The 22,604-nt window shown below is 38.2% G+C and overlaps 1 protein-coding gene across 2 annotated transcripts in view; it reads right to left on the reverse strand.

Annotated features, from left to right (window-relative positions):
* Positions 1–526: 526 nt before the first annotated feature.
* The window catches only part of tesk1b (testis associated actin remodelling kinase 1b), a 30,077-nt gene continuing 7,999 nt past the window's right edge, over positions 527–22,604 (reverse strand). Inside the window, exons 4-12 of one of the 2 annotated variants that reach the window (XM_023966172.2) lie at positions 14,237–14,358; positions 14,064–14,112; positions 11,140–11,286; positions 9,308–9,390; positions 5,156–5,246; positions 4,101–4,184; positions 3,113–3,199; positions 2,393–2,489; positions 527–2,303 (exon numbers count right to left, since the gene is read on the reverse strand). In XM_023966172.2, the coding sequence (XP_023821940.1) occupies positions 1,222–2,303; positions 2,393–2,489; positions 3,113–3,199; positions 4,101–4,184; positions 5,156–5,246; positions 9,308–9,390; positions 11,140–11,286; positions 14,064–14,112; positions 14,237–14,358 (1,842 nt within the window). In that variant the 3' untranslated portion in view covers positions 527–1,221. Of the gene's footprint in view, positions 2,304–2,392; positions 2,490–3,112; positions 3,200–4,100; positions 4,185–5,155; positions 5,247–9,307; positions 9,391–11,139; positions 11,287–11,846; positions 11,973–14,063; positions 14,113–14,236; positions 14,359–22,604 lie in introns of those variants that run through there. The other variant, XM_078935908.1, reaches the window with a different exon arrangement.

The raw sequence follows: 22,604 nt of genomic DNA on the forward strand, positions 1-22,604 counted from the left end.
AAGCACTTCTTTGCACATTCTAAAAACATGTCTGAATTGATCAACATTAGAGCAGAACAGTGCAAATTCAAAATTGAAACGAGTGGATCGTATCAAATCGAAGCAGGCTCTGGTGAATCAAATCGAAACTGGAAATTTTTTATGATACCAGCCCAACTTTTGACTTCAGGAATGAAGCAGCATTCGAAACATGAATAAAGTCAGTTTTTCAGGTGTACAAAAGGGGGCTTGCAGAAAATACATCGAATAACACAGTTTTGACCCTTTGTTGATAAATGTAACATCCACATCAATTGAAATTGACATTTTAGCCATTTAATATTTTAAATTAATGTTTGATTTGAACAGGAATTTTGTTCCATGGAGACGAAAAAAAATCAACACTTACTGAACCATGTTCCAACACTTCACAAGCTTGTTTGTCCCACAAACAACCATGAAACTAAAAAACAGGCTTCAAATTGGTATAAAAAATATATTTTTAACTCAAAACGGCATTAACTTACACACACACACGAGACAATAGTGCATTCTATCTTTTTATTTAATGCAGTCTTTAAATAATAAGAATCTGTACATCTCTTAAGCCGTTGACAGTCATTTCCCAAATATGATAAACAGTTTCCTTAACAGTAATACGGCTGAAGTGCTTAAACGGGCAACAAGAACGGATCATACAGCAACAAAAATATTTTTAACAAACTGTTCAGCACAAACACTCGAGCTACACACACACGCGCACACACACACACACCTGCAATGTGCCGTCCATCTCTTAATAATTAAAGACAAAGCAAAACTGCCTGCTCATCCAGAAGCAGAACCAAACATCAAAAATGGTTGCAACAGTAATAATACTAAGCTTAACATTCCTCATTTCAGCATCATCTCCTCATCATTATAGGAGTCTTTAAATCTGCAAAATGTACACAGTATGACTGACTGAGCTTGAAACTGGAGTGTTCATGTTCTGAGCTGTTCCGCCAGTCAATCACATCAAATCTTACAGGTTGTGACACCCTGAGTCCAGCAGAGGGCATCATCAGCAATGTTCTTGTCCCACAGCTTTGCAAGAGGTCAGACAATTCCAAAACTCTGGACAATATTTTCCTAAACCTGACCAGAAATAGAATGTCTGGAAATAAAGCAGAGTATTGCTGCATTAAAACGTGTGCAAATTTTAAGAAGACCTGCTTTATTTCCAGGGAAGGGATCAAGTGTTTATGTCTTTGCCCCTGGCAAGGCGAACCCCGGCTCCAAGCTGTTGGTGGTGCTTGTGGGAATAGGAGAGGGCGGCAAACCCTTGGGCCCTGGACAGAGCAAACCGCGGGACGCCGCACGGTCCCCGTTCAAGTTCTTGTAAGGATTTCTGCGTGGGGGGGCTCTTAGGCACAAGGAGGGGAAGCGAAAGCCAGCCAGGCAGCACCCGGGACAGGAGATCACCTCCTCCTGGTCCAGAGAGTGTCCGCTGCCGGAAGCAAAGAGGGAGGAACCGGCAGGGTCGCTGGGAGGGGAGTGATAGCCGTTGTTGTTGGGAGAGTTGGCAACAGCGGTCCAGCCGAGCGGTCGGCTCACGACTACATTATGGTTGTCCAGGCTAGAGAGGGGCGGCAGGCAGGGGGGCCCGTTAGAGATGGCTGACCCCCAACCGTTTGAGATGGGAGGAGTGGAGGGCTGGAAGGGAGTAGAAGAGTGAGAGGGAGGGGGAGGCTGTTTGGTGTAAGGAGACGATGAATCCTGTGTGTCCGGTGAGCTGCTGCAATCCATAGGCTCCTCCCCCCTTTCCTGCTTCGCGTCCAGCAGGTTGAGTGATGGTGGATCCAGAGAGAATGGAAGACCTGAATCTCCTCCAGCCCGACTCCTCCCCTCCTCTCTTGAAACGTCCCCCATGCTTGAGTCTTTTAAACTGTCAGTCTCAAACGTCAGCTCATCTGTGAGGACGGAGTTCGGTGCTGACGTGAGGTGTGGAGGAGGTGTGCAGGGGAGCGAGTGGCAGCGCCTGTGCCCCCGCGACTTCTCAGTTTCATCCGCATCAGACGCTGGTATGTCATCACAGTACGGTGGAGGGGGCAGCGTGAAGGTCAGGGAGATGACGGACTTGCTGGGAGTGTCGAAAAGCTTGATTTTGCCTCCTTTAAGGTCCTCCCGCTGAGAAAAGGGGTTTACCCGGGCGGGGGGTGCCTGGGTAACAGACGGGAATGTGTCTAAATTATGCAGCATGTCCGATTTGCTGCGCGAGAGGTGGGAATCCGGGAAAAAGTGAAGAGACCTCCTCCGATTGTAATCGATAGCTAGAGACATGACTTTCGGAGAAGAAAAAAAAAAAAGGTTTAAATTCTAAACAAAATATCTGGCATTTCTGCGTGTGCAAAAAATAATAATAATCACCTACTTTTAACAGGAGGTTCATGCCTCTGCGCCCTCTCAGCTTGTATCTTTTCTAGCTCTGCTACGATTTGGGCAAAAGATGGACGGAGTTCTGCATTCATCTGGCAGAGCAGACGGACACTTCAGATTACAGTGGCAACATTAGAGGAGAACTGCAGTGATAAACTGATTTTGTCATACATTTGCAAAACTTTTAGTGTTTTTGCATTCTTAGTGTTTTGACTCAACATTCATCAAAACTTCAGAGTCTAAACTAAAAATATCCAGAAACAACTTCTAAAGTTAATATAAATAGAAGGTTTTCACCTTAACAACAGAAACCCAACACAAACAGGAAGTTACTGCTGGAAATGCTGGAAATGCAATGATTCAATAACCCAGAGGGCCAAAGCCTCATTATAGCTTAGCATAATGAATGTTAAAATTTAGTTTTGGATTCATTTAACCAGCCCCTCCCATTAAAAGCTCGTCAGGAAGGGAGTGTGAATAAACAGGAAAGCCCTTGTAATGGCAAGCATTGTTTTGAAAATTGAATGCTAAAAAATGAAAACCATCCTGGGACTGCTGCAGCTTTTTTCTTTGTCCCCATCCCAAAATATGAAAACAACTTAAAAATTCTATTGTGACTTGCATAAACAGAGTACTTGTTCACGCTTTCCCATCAAACATAAGGTTTGAAGATAGAAAACAGGAACTGATGAGCGGTCAGGAGATCATTTCTTACATTACAGCATGAAATTGCCATCTCCAGGAAGTCAAGGGGGCAGTCTTCCACCATGCGCTGAAAGGCCTCCACATCCAGACCAAAGTCCTGCACAGAAATGTAATGCAAGCCAACATTTTTAACTTTTAAGAGACTTTTTTTTAACTTCTGCTTAGACACAAACTAAAATTTTTACGATGACAGAACAAACACAAAGGTGCAGAATTATAGTGAATACGGTTATATGTAGGAATCTGTAAAGCATGTATGGAGCATTGTAGCAACCTGAAACTATTGTTCTGATGCTTTTGCTTTCTCTTTGGAGATGACATGACAGTTTCTCATATCAGTGTTAGACTCACTTTAGCTGATTTCTGCACTGGCTGTTTAATGTTTAGCATTCTGCTGGTGCGTGTGGCTCGACGTTTGTCCATGTAGAATGGAGGAAAGCAACAATATCTACATCAACACTAATGTCCACAGATCAAGATTGACTGTGGCATGCTTTCAGTTCTGGCATGCCAGAAACTTAAAAAGTGTGCTTCAAATATGCATGTAATGAGGAAGTGGATGACCAACTGGTTTTCCAGTGAACCGACAATCCATACACGTTTTGTCACCAGCTTTCAGACCAGTATTCAAATGTTCTGTTGAGATAAATTAAGCTTCCTGACTGCCCAAGATCACAATCAGAAAAATTTGAAAGAGATATGTTGAAAGGTTTTCTGGCTGTCAAAATCAGCTCATGTGCTGCAATGGTTGCTTTAAAGAAATGTCATTATGACAGAGCTGGATGCAGGCCAGTTTGGAACAACAGCAACATTCAGATTGTGGAAAAGAGGAACTGTGCTTCAATATGATCCAGATAAACTGAACTCCTAATTTAGCCTTTAGATCATTTGTCTCCATTTGTGGATGAACTCAATCTAAAGACTCGTGAAATAAAAGTAACTGAATGAAAGAACACACGCAATGCAATGATAAGCAGATCAGATGAAGGCTTAGTCACCTCAGTACGTGGCAGGATGTCAGGATCGGCCTGTATCCTCGCAATAATCTCACACAGGATGATGCCGTATGCAAACACGTCGACCTGCAGAGACAGAATGGTTAGAGGATCTACAGAGATCACAAATCAAATATGTTGCTAAAAATATCAAGGGTTTTAGGGATCCTAAGCGAGGATAGTTTTTCTCTCAATTAGAATTATAATTATATTGTGTGATATTACTGCTCCACCTCAACTACGGCAATAAGCTATGAGGAAATGCCTTCAAAAGTCAGCCTACAGCCACCATACACATTATAAAAACAAGCCATAAGAATAATTCATAAAGTGGGTTATTATGAGCACACCAGCATTTTGTTCCAGAAATCAAAATGACTAAAGGTTACAGATATAAAATATAATACAACGCAAATAATTTAAAAACTTGCAAAAAGGTACTTCCACGAATGGAAACTAATGTAAGACAGGGAGAATTTTCACGAAGACAAACCTTGCGTAAAGACAACCCAAAAAAGTCTGTGCATTTCAGGAAATTCTAAAAAGTTAAACAATTTTTAAAGATATATACAAACGGAAAATTCTGGAAACAAATAGGATTTTTTTCTACCCATCCTTTTTCAAGCACTATTACTTTCTAGTATCTCTACTATCTAGAGAAAAATAAAAATAAATCAGTATAATTAATCAAAAATGGTGTGTATAGTTCATTTTAATTCATGCAAAAATGGATCACTTTTCGAGGCTTACTTTCTTATAGGAATGTTTTTGTTTTAGAGTTCCATATCTGGTTTCTTCCAGGAATTCTCAACAACTATAAAACTTACAATGAGTCCTGCAGGAAATACCAGCAACTGGAATGAATAAATATGCATCCATTCAATAACATTTCCATTATTGTGTGCCAATGATGACAAAGTAACTAAATATTTATCATCCTACAGCAGTCCCTGAATTCTAGGTCTATTTGACTGGCTGTCATTACTCCCACTTTTGACCTTGAACTTTTTGCAACAGTCTGCAGCTGAAGAGGAGTGAATAAAAAGACCTGTCAGTACCTTCTCGTTATAAATTTCTCCTCTGAGCACCTCTGGAGCCATCCAGTACGGGGAGCCGACAACAGCAAGAGGCTCCTGGACGTCGTCCTCGCTATAAAGAAGCATCAATGAATGGAGGGGAAAAAGGACAGAAGAGTTCATGTTAAATCAGAAAGATCAACTTTCAAATCAATCTGAGTGAAAACCATTAGTGAGCAGGAAACCAGAAGGCCTTTATGATCGAGTTATACAAATGTTTGGAGTCAAGCCTGAACAGCTGCAGCAAAAGATTCAGCTCAGTCTGCCAGCACTGATCTAATGCTTTTACTGGAGTTGGATTAAAACCAGAAATAAAGGCTGATGAAACCACCTAAAAGTCACACACTTTCAATCTAGTTAAAATTTTAGCTTATTATGTAAAACTTAAATTTGAATTCTCTTTAATTCAGTAATAAAAACACAATTTGAAGTATTGATAGCTGTTATCACTACATTTATCACACTTTATAAAAAAGGTAAATAATTATCAAAATATATATAATAAAAACAGGATTAACACAAATGTATGCCCGTTTGGAATTGGATTAGATTATTTAAACTAGTGGCCTACAACCTTTAATACTTAAAGATGCATTCGGGTAAATTTCTCACAAACTGAAACCCAGAAGAAGCCACAAAGACATACTTTACCCTTTAGCGGGGAAAAAAAAAAGACTTACTTTTATGATAAATATACTGTTTTGGCAAAAAGAAAAAAAAAACTTTCAAAGTTCATAACTTTTGACAGAGGTTTACATTACTTCCTTTCAAAATAAAGACACCAAGTATGTCAAATAGAATTATCTATAATGTAGTAGTAGGTAGTCTACTGTCAGCAGTGTTTAAAAAAAAAGAAGCTTATCTTACAGTTTGTGGTGCATCTCAGCCAGACATTTATAAGTAAGAAATTAAATCAAAGCTCATTAAGAGACCTGTTGTACTCACTGACCTCCAATTGATTTTCTGTGGACACGGTGAACAAAAATCTGTTTTAGTTCGATTTGTGATACGTACTGTCCTCTAACGGTTTGTGAATGACTTTAATAAAGTTAGTTTACGGTAGTTTCCTTTTTTTTTTAAAACTTTACTACCCATTTAGTTTTTACTTTACAGTTACTTTTTAAAATTAGCCACAGCTCTGGTGCCGCAGGTTGCAGACCACTAGTTTAAACGAACAATATTTTTAGATATGTGTTTAAAAAAAATCCTATCATTTTTTTTACCTCGACAGTACAATAAAAAAAAAATTGATCCATGTAAACAGCGGTAACACTGTCTAATTATCAGATAACTCACTTAACGGTGTTATGGCGTAAATCTTGTATCTAAAACACAACATCTTTTAGTAATGTGGAGATTAGGTTATGCAACTAACAAAAATTAAGAAAAAAGGAAGGAAGACAAGAATTTGCAAGAACAGACGACCAGCAGATACTTCCTCCCGATCTACTTTCATGGCTTGTTGTTGACAATAGTGCAGCAGGAAACTTCAGCAAGTGCAGGGGGGGGGGGGGGGGGAGTAAGAGCAAGCTATGAATTTCAAAGTTAGGAGAAAAAGAAGAATCTGGAGAACATCTGAAGAGGTTTGACTTAAATGGACCCAACAGGGAAAGTTAACCCAGTAAGACCTGTTGTTAAAATAATGTGCATTAAATGGTACAAGCACTATGGATGTATTTTGGGATCCCTTTTTTCAGAAAGACACATTAGCCCACCAGAAAATCTAAGATTTTCAAATTACATATAATATACACATATAATAGTATTTAGTAGGTACCCCTCAAGTTTATAGACTGGATTTTGCGCACAGACAGCCCATATTGTTGAGACTGAGGCAAAATAGACATGGAATATGTTTGTATATTATTATATCATATCTAGATATCTATCTATCCATCCATCCATCCGATATATATTTCTTGTGGCCAACGTGCTTTTCTGAAAAAGGAGATCTAATGTACATCCATACCAAATATGGTGCTTGTGCCACAAAATACACAATTAGTCTGAAATATCAACCTAATTCTGCTACTGAAGAAACATTGCCTACAAAGGGATTCTCTAAAGAAATTATTTAAATATTTTTTAAAAGAACCATAATTATTTGTTTTGAAGAAAAATACTTGGTTTAGAGGGTTTCTCCCCCACCAACTCAACTTTGTCAGGTTCTACCCCAGTCATGAGAACAGCCTGATCTAACCTTGATCCAAAAGCAGAACCTTGGTGAGCTTTTACTTGCTGGTAAACGTGATTTTATCATTTTCTCCTCACATCCGCTTATAAAAATTCCCCACAAGCGATTAAATAAATGTCGGTCAACATTGTGCATTCCGCTTGTGTTTGCCTCAGGAAGCTACGGTGTTTGAGTGGTTTAATAAAGTAAACATGACCGTCAGGTTGAGGAAAATACACAATTCTCTGGCTGCTACAGCTGAAGCAAACAGAGGTGCAGATATGCAAAGTAAACTGGGGAAAAAGGTTAAAGGGGCATACATTTAGAAGAAGAATGAATTGGCGAAAGATAAGTGAGTCATACTGTAAGAGTTATCTTAGTGTTAAGCCTTAAAAAAAAAGTCACACAGTAGAAACTTGTGCTCCCGAATAGTGAGCCACATTTTTACAAACAGGCAGCGAGCGGATGCAGAACTCCAGTTCAACACAGAAGAGGGCAGGTCAGTTTACAAAGGCAGCTGCCGCGCGTCTCAACAAGATTTGGGTTTTTACTAAATGACTGCAGAGGAAGGGGGAAGAGGAGGGCGGATAGGAAATATGAGTGTCTGTGCAAGTGTTGGCAGGAGCTTCAGCTTTGAAGTTGCTCAAGATTCCTCTCGTAATAATACTTCACTTTCCTCCTAAGGCCACAAGAAGAACTGATAACTCAATTTGACATCTACCATCAGAAACGCAGAAGAGAAGGTTTTAAATGTCATAGAAATATTGTTTTTAGGCCTTTCATGAAAGTGTTTGATCATTAATAATGAATTCTGCCTAAAATGTTTCAGATAAAATAGCTTCTGACTTTGGATTTTCATTTTTACTTTAGGAATAGCAACCTGAAATGCATACGTATAAAAATTATCTTTGGTTTCAGAATGCATGTTGCTGCACTTGGTGCATTCAAATGTAATTTTGTATTAATTCAGTACACAAATCCTAAGCCTGGAAAACGAAAGAACACATTTCATCTGGGCTTTTAAGGTACATTTGGCAACTTTTTTGGCTTATCATTTGTGTTTTTTGTTTATTATTTGTTTATTCATTGTGGAATGAAATTAACCATAGCACAAAAAATAAGTATAAAATAAAAATGCAATGGGGGAAAAAAAACATAAGGGCCAAATTTGACCCTCCAGGTTTAAAAATAAAAAATAATAATAAAGGTTTATAATCAAATAATTTAAACAATGTGGCTGGATACCTGTGATATGGCTCACAGTTTTTCTTTTGCTACGGTCATGTTAGTTTGGACTTGTGAGGCGCTAATGGGAGAGGGTGTACACAAAGGCATGCTGGGAAATTAGTTAGGCTAACTTCTGTGCCAACAACCCAAAAGAAAATGTACAAGTCCACAAACTCCAAAGCATTAAAGTGAGCTTTACCACCGTAGGTTTTTAAGTGGAGGTTTTTTCCCCCTTTTTCCTAGATGGCATTTTTGCTATGGTGATCAAACATTTACACAAACAGCGTGTCACTGAAGAAACAGCTGAATGGCTGCAGCATGACAGAGCAACAATGGCAGCATGGAAGGTTTGAGCTAGAGGCAAGCTAAGAAAGTTCAGATCAAATATTGATTTAGCTGCTAGAAGATAACTTGTGTTCACTCCAAACTATACCTTGAGAGCATTAATTATCATTCTACCGATAGCAAAGGGAGTTAACCACGATACCAAGAGAGGTGGCGCCACACTTTAGAAAAACCAGGCTGCCTTTGCGCGATTTCATTTTACGTGACCATGGCAAAACGACATGCCCAAACGAAAAAAAACAAAAAAAGGCAAACATATATTTGTGTGCACAGGGAGATATGGAACAGGCACAATGCATAGGTGAAAAGGGGAAGTGAAGCAATGTGATTTATTGAGGTAAACTTATTGGACCGCATGGCTAACAGGTGACTACGTGTTGTATACTGACCTGTAATCTGGAATTTTCTCTGCAAGGCCAAAGTCTCCAACCACAGCTGAGCACACGTCGCCCTCCCAGCGCACCAGGCAGTTCTGCACGGAGGATCAGAGGTCACAAATAAAACATCTTTCACTGCAGAGTGAACCTTCTGCTGCAACTGCTCCATGTTTCCCTCTGCTGTGATGTAACATTTTATTGCAGTTAAAGGCATCTCAGTATCTAAAAGACTAAGAGAAAAAATGTCCATACAAAGATATTTATCTCATTCACTTATGTAATCAAACACTAAACATGGTTATCAACTGCTTTAAAAGATTGTGTTGTGTTTGTTGTTTTTTGATAAATAAAAATTTGGAAATTGGCCTCTTTGCAGGTCACCAAGCAAATGCAGGATACCTTTCTCAGCAGTAATTTGACTAAATGATTGAGTTTGTGAATTTTGGTTTTTAACCGCATCAATTTATCAAAGTCTTCAAAACTACTTAGATATCCACTCATGCCTCAAGATTAGCTGTTAATCAGGATCCTCAGACTATTATGATCCCCAATGACTCCTGGCTTTGGATGGGATTTAATCTGCTGTGATGTTAAATCATGGTGTTTCAGCAGATGCTGCAAAAACACTTAGGATTATTGAGTTTAAATGAGTTCAATCAAATTCCTTACAGAGATGAGGTTTAGTTTTTGTTTCTTGATGGCTGGAGAGAAAGTAGAGGATTATATCTTTGAGCTATATTAACACAACCCTTGGCAATGTGTGGTTGAGAGACCGCTTTCAAATAAAAGAAAAAAGTGTATGTAAAAGCACCTAAATGTATGTTTTGAAATCCGCATTCAAAACTGATGTTTACATGTAGGTTCGCAAGTTTCTACGACTGTTTTCAGGCTCCACCTACAAAAACACCAACAAATACATTGAACGCATGTTGAAAGTTAAACCAGGTCCAACTTTGACCAATCAAGGACTTGGATTTGGTAGTGATTTATGTATGGCGTCCCATTTAATTCATGCAATTGCCAACTGTTTGAAAATTGAAAACGGATGAGAAATAATTAATTGCGGTTTGCACCCAGCTTGAATCATATGACCCCAAGCCTTTCACGTATCAAGATTCACAGAGAAATACACAGTTGATACGGGACGGTCTCAACTGTGTAAAACAGAATAAAATGAATAAAATTGGAACAGGGCTGTATAAGAAAAAACCTGGAGCAAGATTCACAAGATTTTTGTACCGCTTTAGTATTTCACACCAAGCCTCTTCCAGCTGTACATGCGCTACTAAACAATAGCAAAAGGGAAAAAAAAGCCCCTCCCTGCTTGAACCACTAGCATATTTCGTTCATTCATATTCAATATTTTTTGACAAATTTAGGTAAGAAAATCATGTGTTTTGTCTTCCCGTTTTTCTTAATGGATTTTCCTTTTTCCTCAATGGTAAAATAAATATTTCATTTATCTTGACATGTCACTATCAGCATGGGTGTAGCTTGCACGACAGTCAGCCGGCTGATGGCGATGCGTCATTGCAGGAAAGGATCTTCCAAGGAAGCCTACAGACTGGTAATCAAACTCTTTCAAAAGAAAACATTTTTATTCTACCATTGTCTAGCAAAAAGAAAAAAAATTGAATTAAAAATTGAATTAAAAAACCAGCCAGGTGCTCGAGTTTTTGAAGACATTAAAAAAAAAAATCATAAGTAAAATAGTGATGTTTGATATTCCCATTTAAGTAAGCTGATGAAATTTCAATTCAACTCTGAGAAGGCAACAACCGTACCAGAACCATTTAAAACAAAAACATCCTTCCAGTGCATTTTCGGATGCTTAGTGTAGTCACCTTTGAAGTGAGGTCCCTGTGGAAGATGCCCTTGCTGTGCAGGTACTTGAGTCCTCGTGCGATGTCCAGAGCCAGACTGAGCCGCACACTCCACGACAGGTACACCTCACTGTCCAACAGCTGCTCTAAGTTCCCCCCGTTGATGTACTGTACAGCAAGACAGAAAACCAATGAACTTTAGGGAAGCAGGACACACTCAGTATTCAAATGTGACCCCTTAAAGCCCATCGATGCAATTATGCATCAAACCACTTCAGTTCCAACATTACCTTAATTTAGCATCTTCCTTAAAACAAAAACAGAAGTGACATTTTTTCAAAGCTGTAAATAAAAATCTGGCTTCAAAAGGTTTAAAATCTTGTAGTCCCATCACCTAAGTAAAATCAGGTTTATTTTAGCCCCCAGTACATTTGGGGGAAAAATGTTTAATGCAATGCTGAGTTTTGAACCTGAAGACTTATTTGAGTCATAGGTTACAAATAAAACCATTTTTTTAATGGCCGCAAAACAAAACCTGTGATGAAAAACGTAGCAGTTTTTGGTTACAATTTTTAAAATACTTTTGTAATATTTTAAAAGACTAATAAAAACAATTGATGATTTGGTTTACATTTTCAGTCTTCATCAAATAGTCTTATTGAAATCCTTGAATGGAAAAAAAACAAACCAAACAGTGCCGCACACACAGTCCTCTGGTGTGTGCATACCTGATATCCCACTCTCCACTCCGGATATTGTTTTCTCTTCATTGTTGAGCTGTTAGGTAACCATGGCAACTTCCTCTCTGCTTATCACATGTGCAAACCAAATGACGTGAACTGCCCTGACCCGCATCTGTGTGCTTAGTAAATTACGGTCCCCTTGCTCAGACGCTGATAGATGCTCGCATGTATTCAGTGGAGTTCAAGTGGAGAGGTGTTTGAAGAACATGCAGGTACAGCGAAAGAGATTTCAAAACCCCTTTAATGACAGAATAACCCTACCCAATTGTTATCCTGTAGATAACAATTGGGTAGGGTTTGTGGCGTCATCATTCTTGTGTTAAGCTTTCTAACACTAACTTTGGTGGGGGACAACTGCCTTAAGGGTTGTCAATTTCTAAAAATGGTATCCAGTTTAAAAACCACCAGTCGCTTCAGTTTAGTCAAAGCTCGAGATGCTACATAAAACAGACATTATTATGAGAAAGTTATTATAAGCAAATTTGAGTGAACCATCAATGAAAAACTAAAAAGTGTGAATTCAGGTTTACAAATTAAAGTTCTCAGATTTGCGTGCCAGTAGGGCTGGGCAATAAGGCCAAAAAATTCAATCTAATTTTATTTCTACACAAAATTCAATTTCCAATTTTAATTGATTTTTTCCTCCCCTTTATAATTATTATTATACATTTGTGGTTTTTTTTTTAATTAAAAACTACAAATGACATAATATATCAAACAAACCCTATTTTTATTTTAACATCTCCTTTAGAAGCTGACAAGAACACAAAAGTGCAACTAAATACAAGCTGTAAAAAGGTTTGTAAAACAATGTTTTACAAACAGGCTGTCTTGGGAGCTGCTGCTAGCTAGAGCAACATTGGATAGGACAATTGGACAAAAAAAATATAATAGTCAAAGCCTTCAAACAGATTTATAGTTCCATAAAACTAAATAAACTGTGCCTGTTCAGGGAACAAGCTCTTGTTTGCTAGTTGGCATTTTGTGCGTCTGCGCGTAGGAAGAAACAGGCGTGCTGACTTTAGTCCAAACAACTGAAGCCCAAGAAAAAAAAAAAAAAAAAAAAAAAATCCAGATTTTTCCAAAAATAAATCTTAAACAACAAATTCAAATCTCTGAATTTATTGAAATTGATTTATTGCCCAGCCTTATGTGACCGTTTCATCCTTTGTTCCACACATGCTCCTATACCTAATCAGAGTTTCTAATGGGAAAGTACAGAGATCTGTGTAGCAGTGATATGCAGAAAAGCCTCAGTTATAATGCAGAACCCCATGGGGGGGGGGGGTCCATGAGAAGCAACTTTGACTGCTGTGCCACCACAAGTCAACTTTAACAAGGAAAACGGAAATCAAAAAGTAAACCAAATCATTTTGGTTAACATTGCTATTTGGTTAAAATCATTATTTTTATTTATTTTGCCATTTTTAAATAAAGTTTATACTTCTTGATTGTTTGGTTTTGGAGAAACTAAACTTTTAAAAAATTTCATCTACATAGAAAAAAAAAGTCAGTCAATGCAAACTCATGACTCTGGAAAGAGGGGGGCCACTAAATTGTCCAACTCACTTTTCTATACATTTTTAAAATCCTGTTCTATGTGACGCATCTTGTATTTTTTAAGGCTTTGTTGTGTTTTATTGGCTATTTTTACAATGTTTTTTCCACAATAAAACATGACGAATAGATGGAGCAATGGATAGTCATGCAATTTCCTTGGGAATCAATGATCTATCAACTCATTCATCCATCCTTCTCATGATGACTATTCCAGCCTGATGGGCTTAACGACATTCTGAAGATCATTGTCCACGTCTTTCACTCTTGTCAATTATATTTACACCAGACAGGAAACGACTTATCAAGTGAATCAAATGTCTGAGGAGCTTTACTTCATCGCTTTGTTCTGATGAAGAAGAGGCAGAATCATACGGATAAAGATCTGCTTTGTGGTGGAGAAAAATGTTTTTCAGACTATTTTTTAAGCACACGCCTATTGTCAGGTCCATCCCGTTATAAAAGATGCCTCTAAGATAAAAAATCAGCATTGAGCCAACATGACATAATTTCCAAGAAATGCAAGTTGGTATCTTTTTGGTAAAGGGAATAAATAGCATTTAAATGTTTTATTATGTGTAAAATGAGAGCAACATAATAGGGCATTTAGGCTCTAGCACAAAGGGGCCTTAATGAGTGTTTTACCTCTGTCAGAGCGTGTAGCTGCCCCTCATGGACGCACACTCCAATAAACCTGAAGGAAGAGCAGAAGCCAGGTGTATTTTCCAGTTTCCATTCATGCACACTCCACATAACGTGTTTTTCTGGGAAGCCAGAACCCATTACAGGTATCTGAAGGAGGTTTTGAGTGAGGTTACCTGAGTATGTTAGGGTGTGATAATCTGTTCATCAGCTGGACCTCCCTGAGCATGTTGGCTCTGTTACTGGCCAGGATGTTCATCTTCAGAGCCATTACCTGCCCTGTGACACGATGTTGCACCTGGACAGAAAGATCACGAGGCATAAACAAAGCTTTAAATCCATGTGCACACTTTTCAAGAATTAAGAAAAAAAAAAAAATTGTACTTCATTGTGAAGAAAAATTAAGCAAAAAAAAATAATAAAAACCAGAGAGAAAAAAAAAAAGCATGATAAAGCATAGTGATTGCAATGACAAAAAACCTTTTATTCAGGCTGAGTAGGGTTAGTGCATGAAAGCACAACGAAGACTCATTAATTCCTGGAGAAATGCCATGAAACCTAAGCAGGCTTGTCGCATGGCCTCAGCTGTCTCAGCACAAACCTATTGCTATGGCAATGGCTCCGTTTGGTAACCATAGTGACGCGACATGCTTGTCGGCAGTCCACATGTTTGTGCACATTTGCTTGGCATGTACTTTGACTTCCAAAGCAATGCATACAAGCAGCAGACAACTCTGCAGACACCGTTTACGGAGACAGTGAGTGAGAGGGGCTTCTTATTGTGTGGATGTGTTGCGTTTGTGTGCAAATCTGGTAAGAAAATACGCCGCGGCATACAGTTTGTGTGAAATAACTAGTGTGGAAGAAAAACTGTTTCATTTGGAATCCTTGGAGGGAAATATAGTCATGTCTGGATCTGCCCAAAATCATGGGCTTGTTTTTGTGCCGTGTTCCAAAACACATTAAAGTATTAAATAGCTGTCGAATCCCACAACTTGGTTGGTATTTTTGCTTTATTGATGTGGATCAATAAATTTTTGTTCCAGTCTCTGAGAAGAACTTTCAAAGACTAAGTGCTGTTTAAATGTGTGTAAATGGCTGACTGCGGCCTTTGGCGCAAAAGTGCTTTGAAAAGTTAATGAGATTAGAAAAATCCAGTTTATTGTTTTCTGTCCAAACAAGCAGTCCTGTCAAGTCTTCGATGCCAAGTCATGCTAATGAAAATGTTAGGATTCTTGCAACCATTTGGTACAAACTGTCACTGGAGACCCACTAACATGCCAACAGGTGATTACGACACATATGATTATCTTGTTCCACCTAAACGACAAAGCATTAAGAGCTAATCAGCAATGACGCATAAAGGTGCAATGCCATAATAAAAGCATAGGCATGTCTACTACAATCAAAAACAAACTGTGTTAAACCTCTTGGAAAAGAGGGAGTGCAGAAATTAACACCTCAGTTTGACACTACTTTTGTCGTCAAATCTGGAAAAGCAAAGACATTGGCAATCAATCATAGTGGTATCTGCCTTTTTTGTGAAAAATGTTTTAAAATTAACTATTTTCTATGATGATTTAATGATTAAAACCATACTATGTAGCAGAAACCTTGACGAATTCTTAGTACTTAAACAATGGCATCACAATAAAGAAAAAAAATGCTTTAAATATATGGCACAAATTGTTTTTTCATAGTTTTGATTTACTGGGATTCACATATGTTCGCATTGTTAAACAAATACATCTTTTACTGCTTATAGTAAATGGAACACAATGAGGTCCTTTCCAAACCCATTGAGAGCTGCCAGTTAGTAATACTGACTAATTCTTTCATTTAATTGTTGCCCCAAAGCTTAAAACCTGGCAACCTGGGGTTTTTCTTTGCGTTTTTCCTTCAGTAACAAGCTCGTCAGGAAGCCTGTGCAGAAATCACTTTTACTTCCAAATTTAAGTGCTTATTTAAAATCAAAATCAAGTCTTTAACTTTTCAAAGTCAAGATCTGTGCAGGTCACAAAGTAACTACTGGGGGAATTTGTTATACTAGAAAAGAAAATCCTAGCTAAACCAATGTAAAAATGGACCATCAGACTTTCGGCATTGTAGAAAATAAAGTATCATTGTCAGATTTGTCACAAATGCAATGTTTTTTCCCAGTCAAACATTAAAACTATGCCTGATTAGAGTGTCATCACATTTTCTTATCTACAATTTTCCTACTGGACCCCATTCCAACCAAGTGCCAGCCATTTATGTTTTCAATTTACCCATTTTTGAAAAAAACAAACTAGGATTTGTCAAAATCACGTCCTATCAAAAATGATAATTGTAACATGGCTCTCAACTACACACCCTTGTTAAAGGCCCACAGTGCTTTACAGTCACAGTCCCATTCACACATTCCCAAACTCATTCACACACTGATGCTGAACACTGGTGCCAACCAATAGCCACCAGGAACTGAACCTGCGTTCTTACAGAGGTCGACCGCTTTACTTCTTCGCTTTACGTCTGTTGCTCCATGGTGCAGATTGAGAGCGGTGGCCATCAGGGTAAAAGGAAGAGAATAAAAAGCCCTAATAAAAACATTAGATTAGGCCTTGAAAAACCAAAAGGATAATCGCACCTACTGTCCATTTTTATTTACATTCGCCGGAGACCCTCAGACCTTTACAGACTGGTACAATTGACACAATTTTAAAAGTCACAAGACCAAAGACAACCCAAGGACGATATCTTTGGGAGCCTATATAAAAAGGAAACAATGTGCAGCTGTAACTTCAAAACAACTTGCAGACTTGTGTTTAGAAAAGCTACTGATTGGGATCATTTTAGCTTCCAACTGCTGAGATATGTAACTGGTATTAAAAAGAAAGACACTTTCAGTGTTAAATGGAACTCAAAGAACCAACATCTTTATGAGGCTTTAACCCAGGTTGTAGTGATGAACTCATAAACATGAGCATCCATCTGGTTAAATCCGGTTTAAAAAATAAATAATTAAGGCTTTTTTTTTTTCTTAACCCAACAGCAATAGGGACAAATGCCACCACCCTGCAGCTGTATTTCTACATTCAAAGTTTTTTTCTACATTTTCCCCCCCAATAAATCTCATTTTATATGAAACATTAAAACTATGCCTGATTAGAGTGTCATCACATTTTCATATAGGTAAATTTCTACATTTAGGAGCTAAAGGCTGTCATTTAAATGCCGACAGAGGACTTCCTTTGAGATAAAAATGAAGCTAAAGTGGTGCGGCGAGGACCCAGGTTGTGCCTTCATTAGGGACATGGGTGTAATGAGAGATTTGGGGGAGGAGTCTGCACCACTGAGGGTCACAGTGTATTGAGATGACATCTGTGACACAGGTCTGTACTTCAGACGGATCAGCGGACTGATGGGAGGACAGCATGTCAGAACACAAAGAAATGCTAATAGGCTAATCAAAACTTTACAATAGGCTTCCTCCGGCACCCAGTAGCACAGACTTCTAAAAAAAAAAAAAAAAAAAATAGTCTATTTATTCTGTTGTATGGTTTGTTGAAATAAACAAATCCACTGACAGATTGCATAGCAGAGATACACCAACTGCTGACGCAGCAGGGGCTGGAATTGTAACCCTGTTTGACCCCGCTGTTTTGTCTCGACAGCCTTTTAACAAACAAGCTTCTGCTCATCACAACATGCTGACAGCCTGACTCAGAGCAATAGTGAAATATTTTCCCAGGTGTGTGCACGCACAAGTTTGTTCTTTTGCCTTTTCACATCCACAAACAACCCATTTGCGGTTTTACTTCAGTGTGCTTCGTTTCTAACATGCTGTGGGTCACATCCACAAACTTGCCACCAGTGTGCCAATGTAAAGATTACTCTGCAAAACAATTATGCACACACCCACCGCCTGAGGCCTGCTCGCACACACACACACACACACATGGCCTCAGACACACCCTTAACCTCTCCTTAAGAACATACTTTGCTGCGTTTATTGGCTGTTGTCAGCAAAGGAAAAGCCACTTTTTCCTCTCACTGCACACAGTTGACATCCATCTCTGTCATCAGCCAGTGACTATGAAGAACACAGAGGGAGGGGAATGCCCTTTTAACATTTAAAATAACTATTACACATGACCGATCAAGACCAGCTGCTAAGTCGCATGTGGGTCAAAGAAATCAGTCTTGAGGAATAAAAGTAACAGATGTCAGTTTTTCATTGCTGTAGCACTCCTGTAGAGTTTCATTTCATCTGCATCTTGAAATGATTTCATCGATACTGGAATGAAACTTTTTGTACTTTTTGGCAAGCAACCAATACCAAAGTATAAATTCACATTACAATCCAAGTATTTTTTAATATAATAATAATAATTTCTTTGCTGTAATTAAGGATTGTTTGTTATACTAAATTTAAAAAAATACAATTACAAATTTGGCAACACTTTTTATTAACTAGAGTAATTTTTACAACATCATTCATCCTCGCTCAGGAACATTTTGGTCCACAAAATATTCCAGCAATGCAATGATACAGATGAAAGGAATCATTTAATGCATCAGTCACACTCAAAGAAATCTAGACTCATTTGTCAACCTAAAATAATAAAGTTCATTTTGCCTTTTTTGTACGTGTGCAGACAAAGCCCCCAAAATTTGAAGCCAATCCAGAGCCTGGGGCACAAGAGAGCAATTTCCACCTTAACTGCTAAAAAAAAAAAAAAAAAAAAAAAAAAAAGGTGGTATTTACAACATAATATACAGTTCAATGACATTTTAAAAAAAACATTTATCGTTTCACTTTTCATATGGCAACAGGAAACAGATGCTTTGGTTAAAATTTACTTTAAACGTCTGCACAATTAGAAGCTTAATTTGCAGGTGGACCTAACAATGCTCCTTTTACTTCATCCAACCCAATCACTCATTTTTGAAAAGTTGTTGAGGCAGACAAAGTAAAAAGTCTGGCTAATAGGTCAATCTCCCAGCATGCATCACTTCAGGCTTCATTCAAGACTTCCAGTTCCAGGTAATCTGAATTTAGGCCATTGACTGCAAGACACCTGGATCAAGTGAGCGTGATGTCACCATGGAAAATAGCTCACCTCCCGGTTAATTCAGTTGCCATATTTAGTTCAATACAGATGCACCATCTTGGAACAACAAAGAGTAAGCAGTGATTGGTCCGAGTTGGTCTGAGTCAACATTTCTATGGCAATCACTCTCACTAATCAGGGGTGAGTTTATTGAAAGGCCAAACCCCTACCACTTGAAAGCAAGCTACACAATCTGTCCAACATTTGACACAAGACCACATAGTTTATAACTTAAATAACTCGTTAAAAAGGTATCAGACCAAGGAAGTTGATTTTGGCAAATAGCTGTTTATTTTTAGAAGTCTATGGCTTCTGGGAGCCAGCTGGTCCTTCCTATTTACAACATGGGGGCGGTGGGGCACTCAGTCCAGTTCTCACAGTCTGATTTGGGCTGTTAAAGTACAAGAAATAAAAGTCAGGAACCGTTTTTTGTAATCATGGTCTTTTAAATTTCAATAAGACACAAAAAGGGTGGGATTATATTGCTGGGTCCTCTTACCAGATCAACATTGTATACAAGACACTGTTCTAAACTGATCCTGCTGGTAAGATAAAGGTCATATAATGATAGGAATTCACTTCCCATCATTCTCTTTCAAGCAATTAATTGAAACATAAATATAGGGATGGGATGCCACACCTCCCCAGGAAAAGGGAGTTTTTGGTTTTGGTTGCTTGAAATAAACCAATTCCAATTTTTCTTGACATATAAAAAAATAAATATATCAAAAAAATAAATCCAGTGGGCCAGCCAGCGCCACACAAGAAATTTGCTTCGTTTCTCCTCAAAGTCTACCCCCACCCCCACCCCAAGTAGGCCACCCAATATCCTTTCCAAGTCAAAATGTGGGCCCAGAACAAATCAGAATCTGATTCAGAGTTGCATAGACAGAACGGTTACGTGTCAGACAATCCAGACACACACTAATGACAATGGCAAATGGAAAGAGAGCCAGCTGTAAAGATTTGAGTAGATTTCATGGCTACTGCACCACATCAAGATCCAGACGTCTCATTTCTCCAGCTGAACACACAACATAGAACTAAATCACTTTAAAAACAGCTGGGTGGCTTATAAAAATGTCGTCCTCACAGCTGCACTGCTACATATACAGACATACAAAAAGAGCATCATTCATTAAAAAAAAAAAAAAAAAAAAAAAAGGAACTAAAAGCTGATTTATGGTCAGCTCTGAATAACTTCCACCATTTAACCAGGAGTCCCTGTAAAACTCAAACACATTAAATACAAGTGTAGCAGGAATGAGGAGGTTCCCAGCGGGGAGGGGGGGGGTCCAATTCACTCTCCCAGACTACAGAAAATGACTTCACTCCAAAAGCAACCGGAGCCACAACCACCAGAAGCTCTGCTTTGGGGTAAAATAACTTCAGGTTCCTTACCCCGTTCTCTTTTCAAGTGTGAAGCATCATGCGTATGTGTGTGAGGATAAACAAGCATGACTGCACCGAGCCGTGTCCATCAGGAGATGGGTGGGGAGGTCCCGCTCTGTGCGGTCCATAACCTGATCCAGTAGGGGCACAGTTGAGGTGACAAAACATTTCACAACAGACCCTACTGCACAGCTTTCCTCATGAAAGAGAGGAACACACATTTGGGTTCATGTGCTGTCAAGTTAGGTTAGAAATGTCAAAATTATCTTAAAAACAAACTGATGAGTTACTGTGTGAGGTTGGAATCTACAGACATTAATTTTCATTCCTCAAGAGTTATCTGGTCATGCATAACAGCGACTGGTCCTACAAGATCCTCTAGAGATACGAAAGTATCAACAATGAAGTTTCACATGGATGAGTCTTAACCTGAGTCAACCGTCCATTACACACACAAACTGGCTTTATAATCCACTTAAAAGGAAATGATTATCAAACAATTCAAAATAAAAGTAACTGTTTGATAATCCCATGCTTTTTTTTTTTTAAATCAGATAGTCTGTTTTCCTGACAATAATAAAGCTTACTTAAGTTTTATTCATGCAAATAGGCAATTTGGGCGTTGTGTGAACACATTAAATCAACAAATTATCTGCATTTAAAAGGAGTCAGCTTTCAACAGCTTGTGCAGGCAAACATGAAGTTTTGTCTAACTTGTTATAAGCTAGAAAGTTTGGTATACAAAAACTGTTGATAGTTTGATGCATCATTGCCACGACAAGCTATAATTAGTTGCTGCACTCCGGTATAATTTGTTTGGATAACCAGAGTCAAACAAAAGAGTAATTTGTTTCAAATGTTTTTCTGATATGTTTAAAAAAAAAAGCACAGTGCTTTTAGTTGAATTTATTTAAATAAGATTCTTCCAGATAATAAACTTTTTTAGTACAGACCAAAAATATCACAAAAACCAACACATTTTCTATCAAACAATATCAAGTAAAAAAGCCTTCATTTAGTTTATGATTACCAAAAAATAATGATCAAATCTTAATTATAACAAAATTGTAACAGCCTCAAAAGAGCTCAAAAGAGATCAGATATTTCAGGCTTTTAAAAAAGATCAGTACTTTTTCAGATGAGCAAAACTCCTTAAACATTTGATTTCGATTTTCTTATAAGTTTCTTACACGTTTCATCCAATCATGTAGACAGTCATAAAGGGCGTTTCTGCTGTTCGCGATCACATTCTTCTAGCAGCGAGAGCTTGAATATATCCCGGGTTACAGTGGCTTGTTTGCCACTTGTAAAAACATTTGGCAAATTCCTGCAGCAAGGAGCTGTGGCTTTAAACACACGGCTACATGTGAGTGTTAAAATGAAGAACCCTAACTGGGAGGCAATGTGCAAGCCATGTGTTTAATCACTTAGTCAGAGATTCAACCGGTTCAACAGATTTATAGAGAGAAAACAAAAAAATAAAAGCATGAAGAAATGATTCAGTGGTACAAATTGTATAGAGTAAGTTTTCAAATTTCTAGATTTTAAATTGTTCAATATCGAATTTTATTTGGTATCCATGAGCATTTATTTTTACTAGATCTGATGGGAAATCTCTACATGATTCCCAAAAACTTGCACATGACAAATGCACTGAACATGGCTTTTACGTCATTCTGCAGATAGGAGTGTACATGTTTGTTTGGGTGTTTTATAGATCGGTTTTCAAAAAACAGCTTAGCCCAGCACGACCACAAAAACATTTTTCCATCTACGATGAGGATGGGAAGACACCAACACAGGGCCATTTGTTTACCCTCACAGGGGCGTGGCTCTGCTTGAGGTTTAGCTAAAGATTGCAGCACTGCTGACATTTAAATGTAAAAGCCAAAGCACAGCTCAACACACAAATAAAAAAAACTTGCTTCTATAATAAAAAAGGAGGATTTGAAAACAAAACTGTTGGGCAAGACTTGCACAATAATTCATCATTATCCATGGTCCAGATGAAATATTTTAAGCAATGAGGTACATCAGCACATTGGTGTTTGTACGG

This window comes from Oryzias latipes, chromosome 18, assembly GCF_053564925.1.
Source record: "Oryzias latipes strain Hd-rR chromosome 18, Olatipes_Hd-rR_3.1".
Lineage (NCBI taxonomy): Eukaryota > Metazoa > Chordata > Actinopteri > Beloniformes > Adrianichthyidae > Oryzias > Oryzias latipes.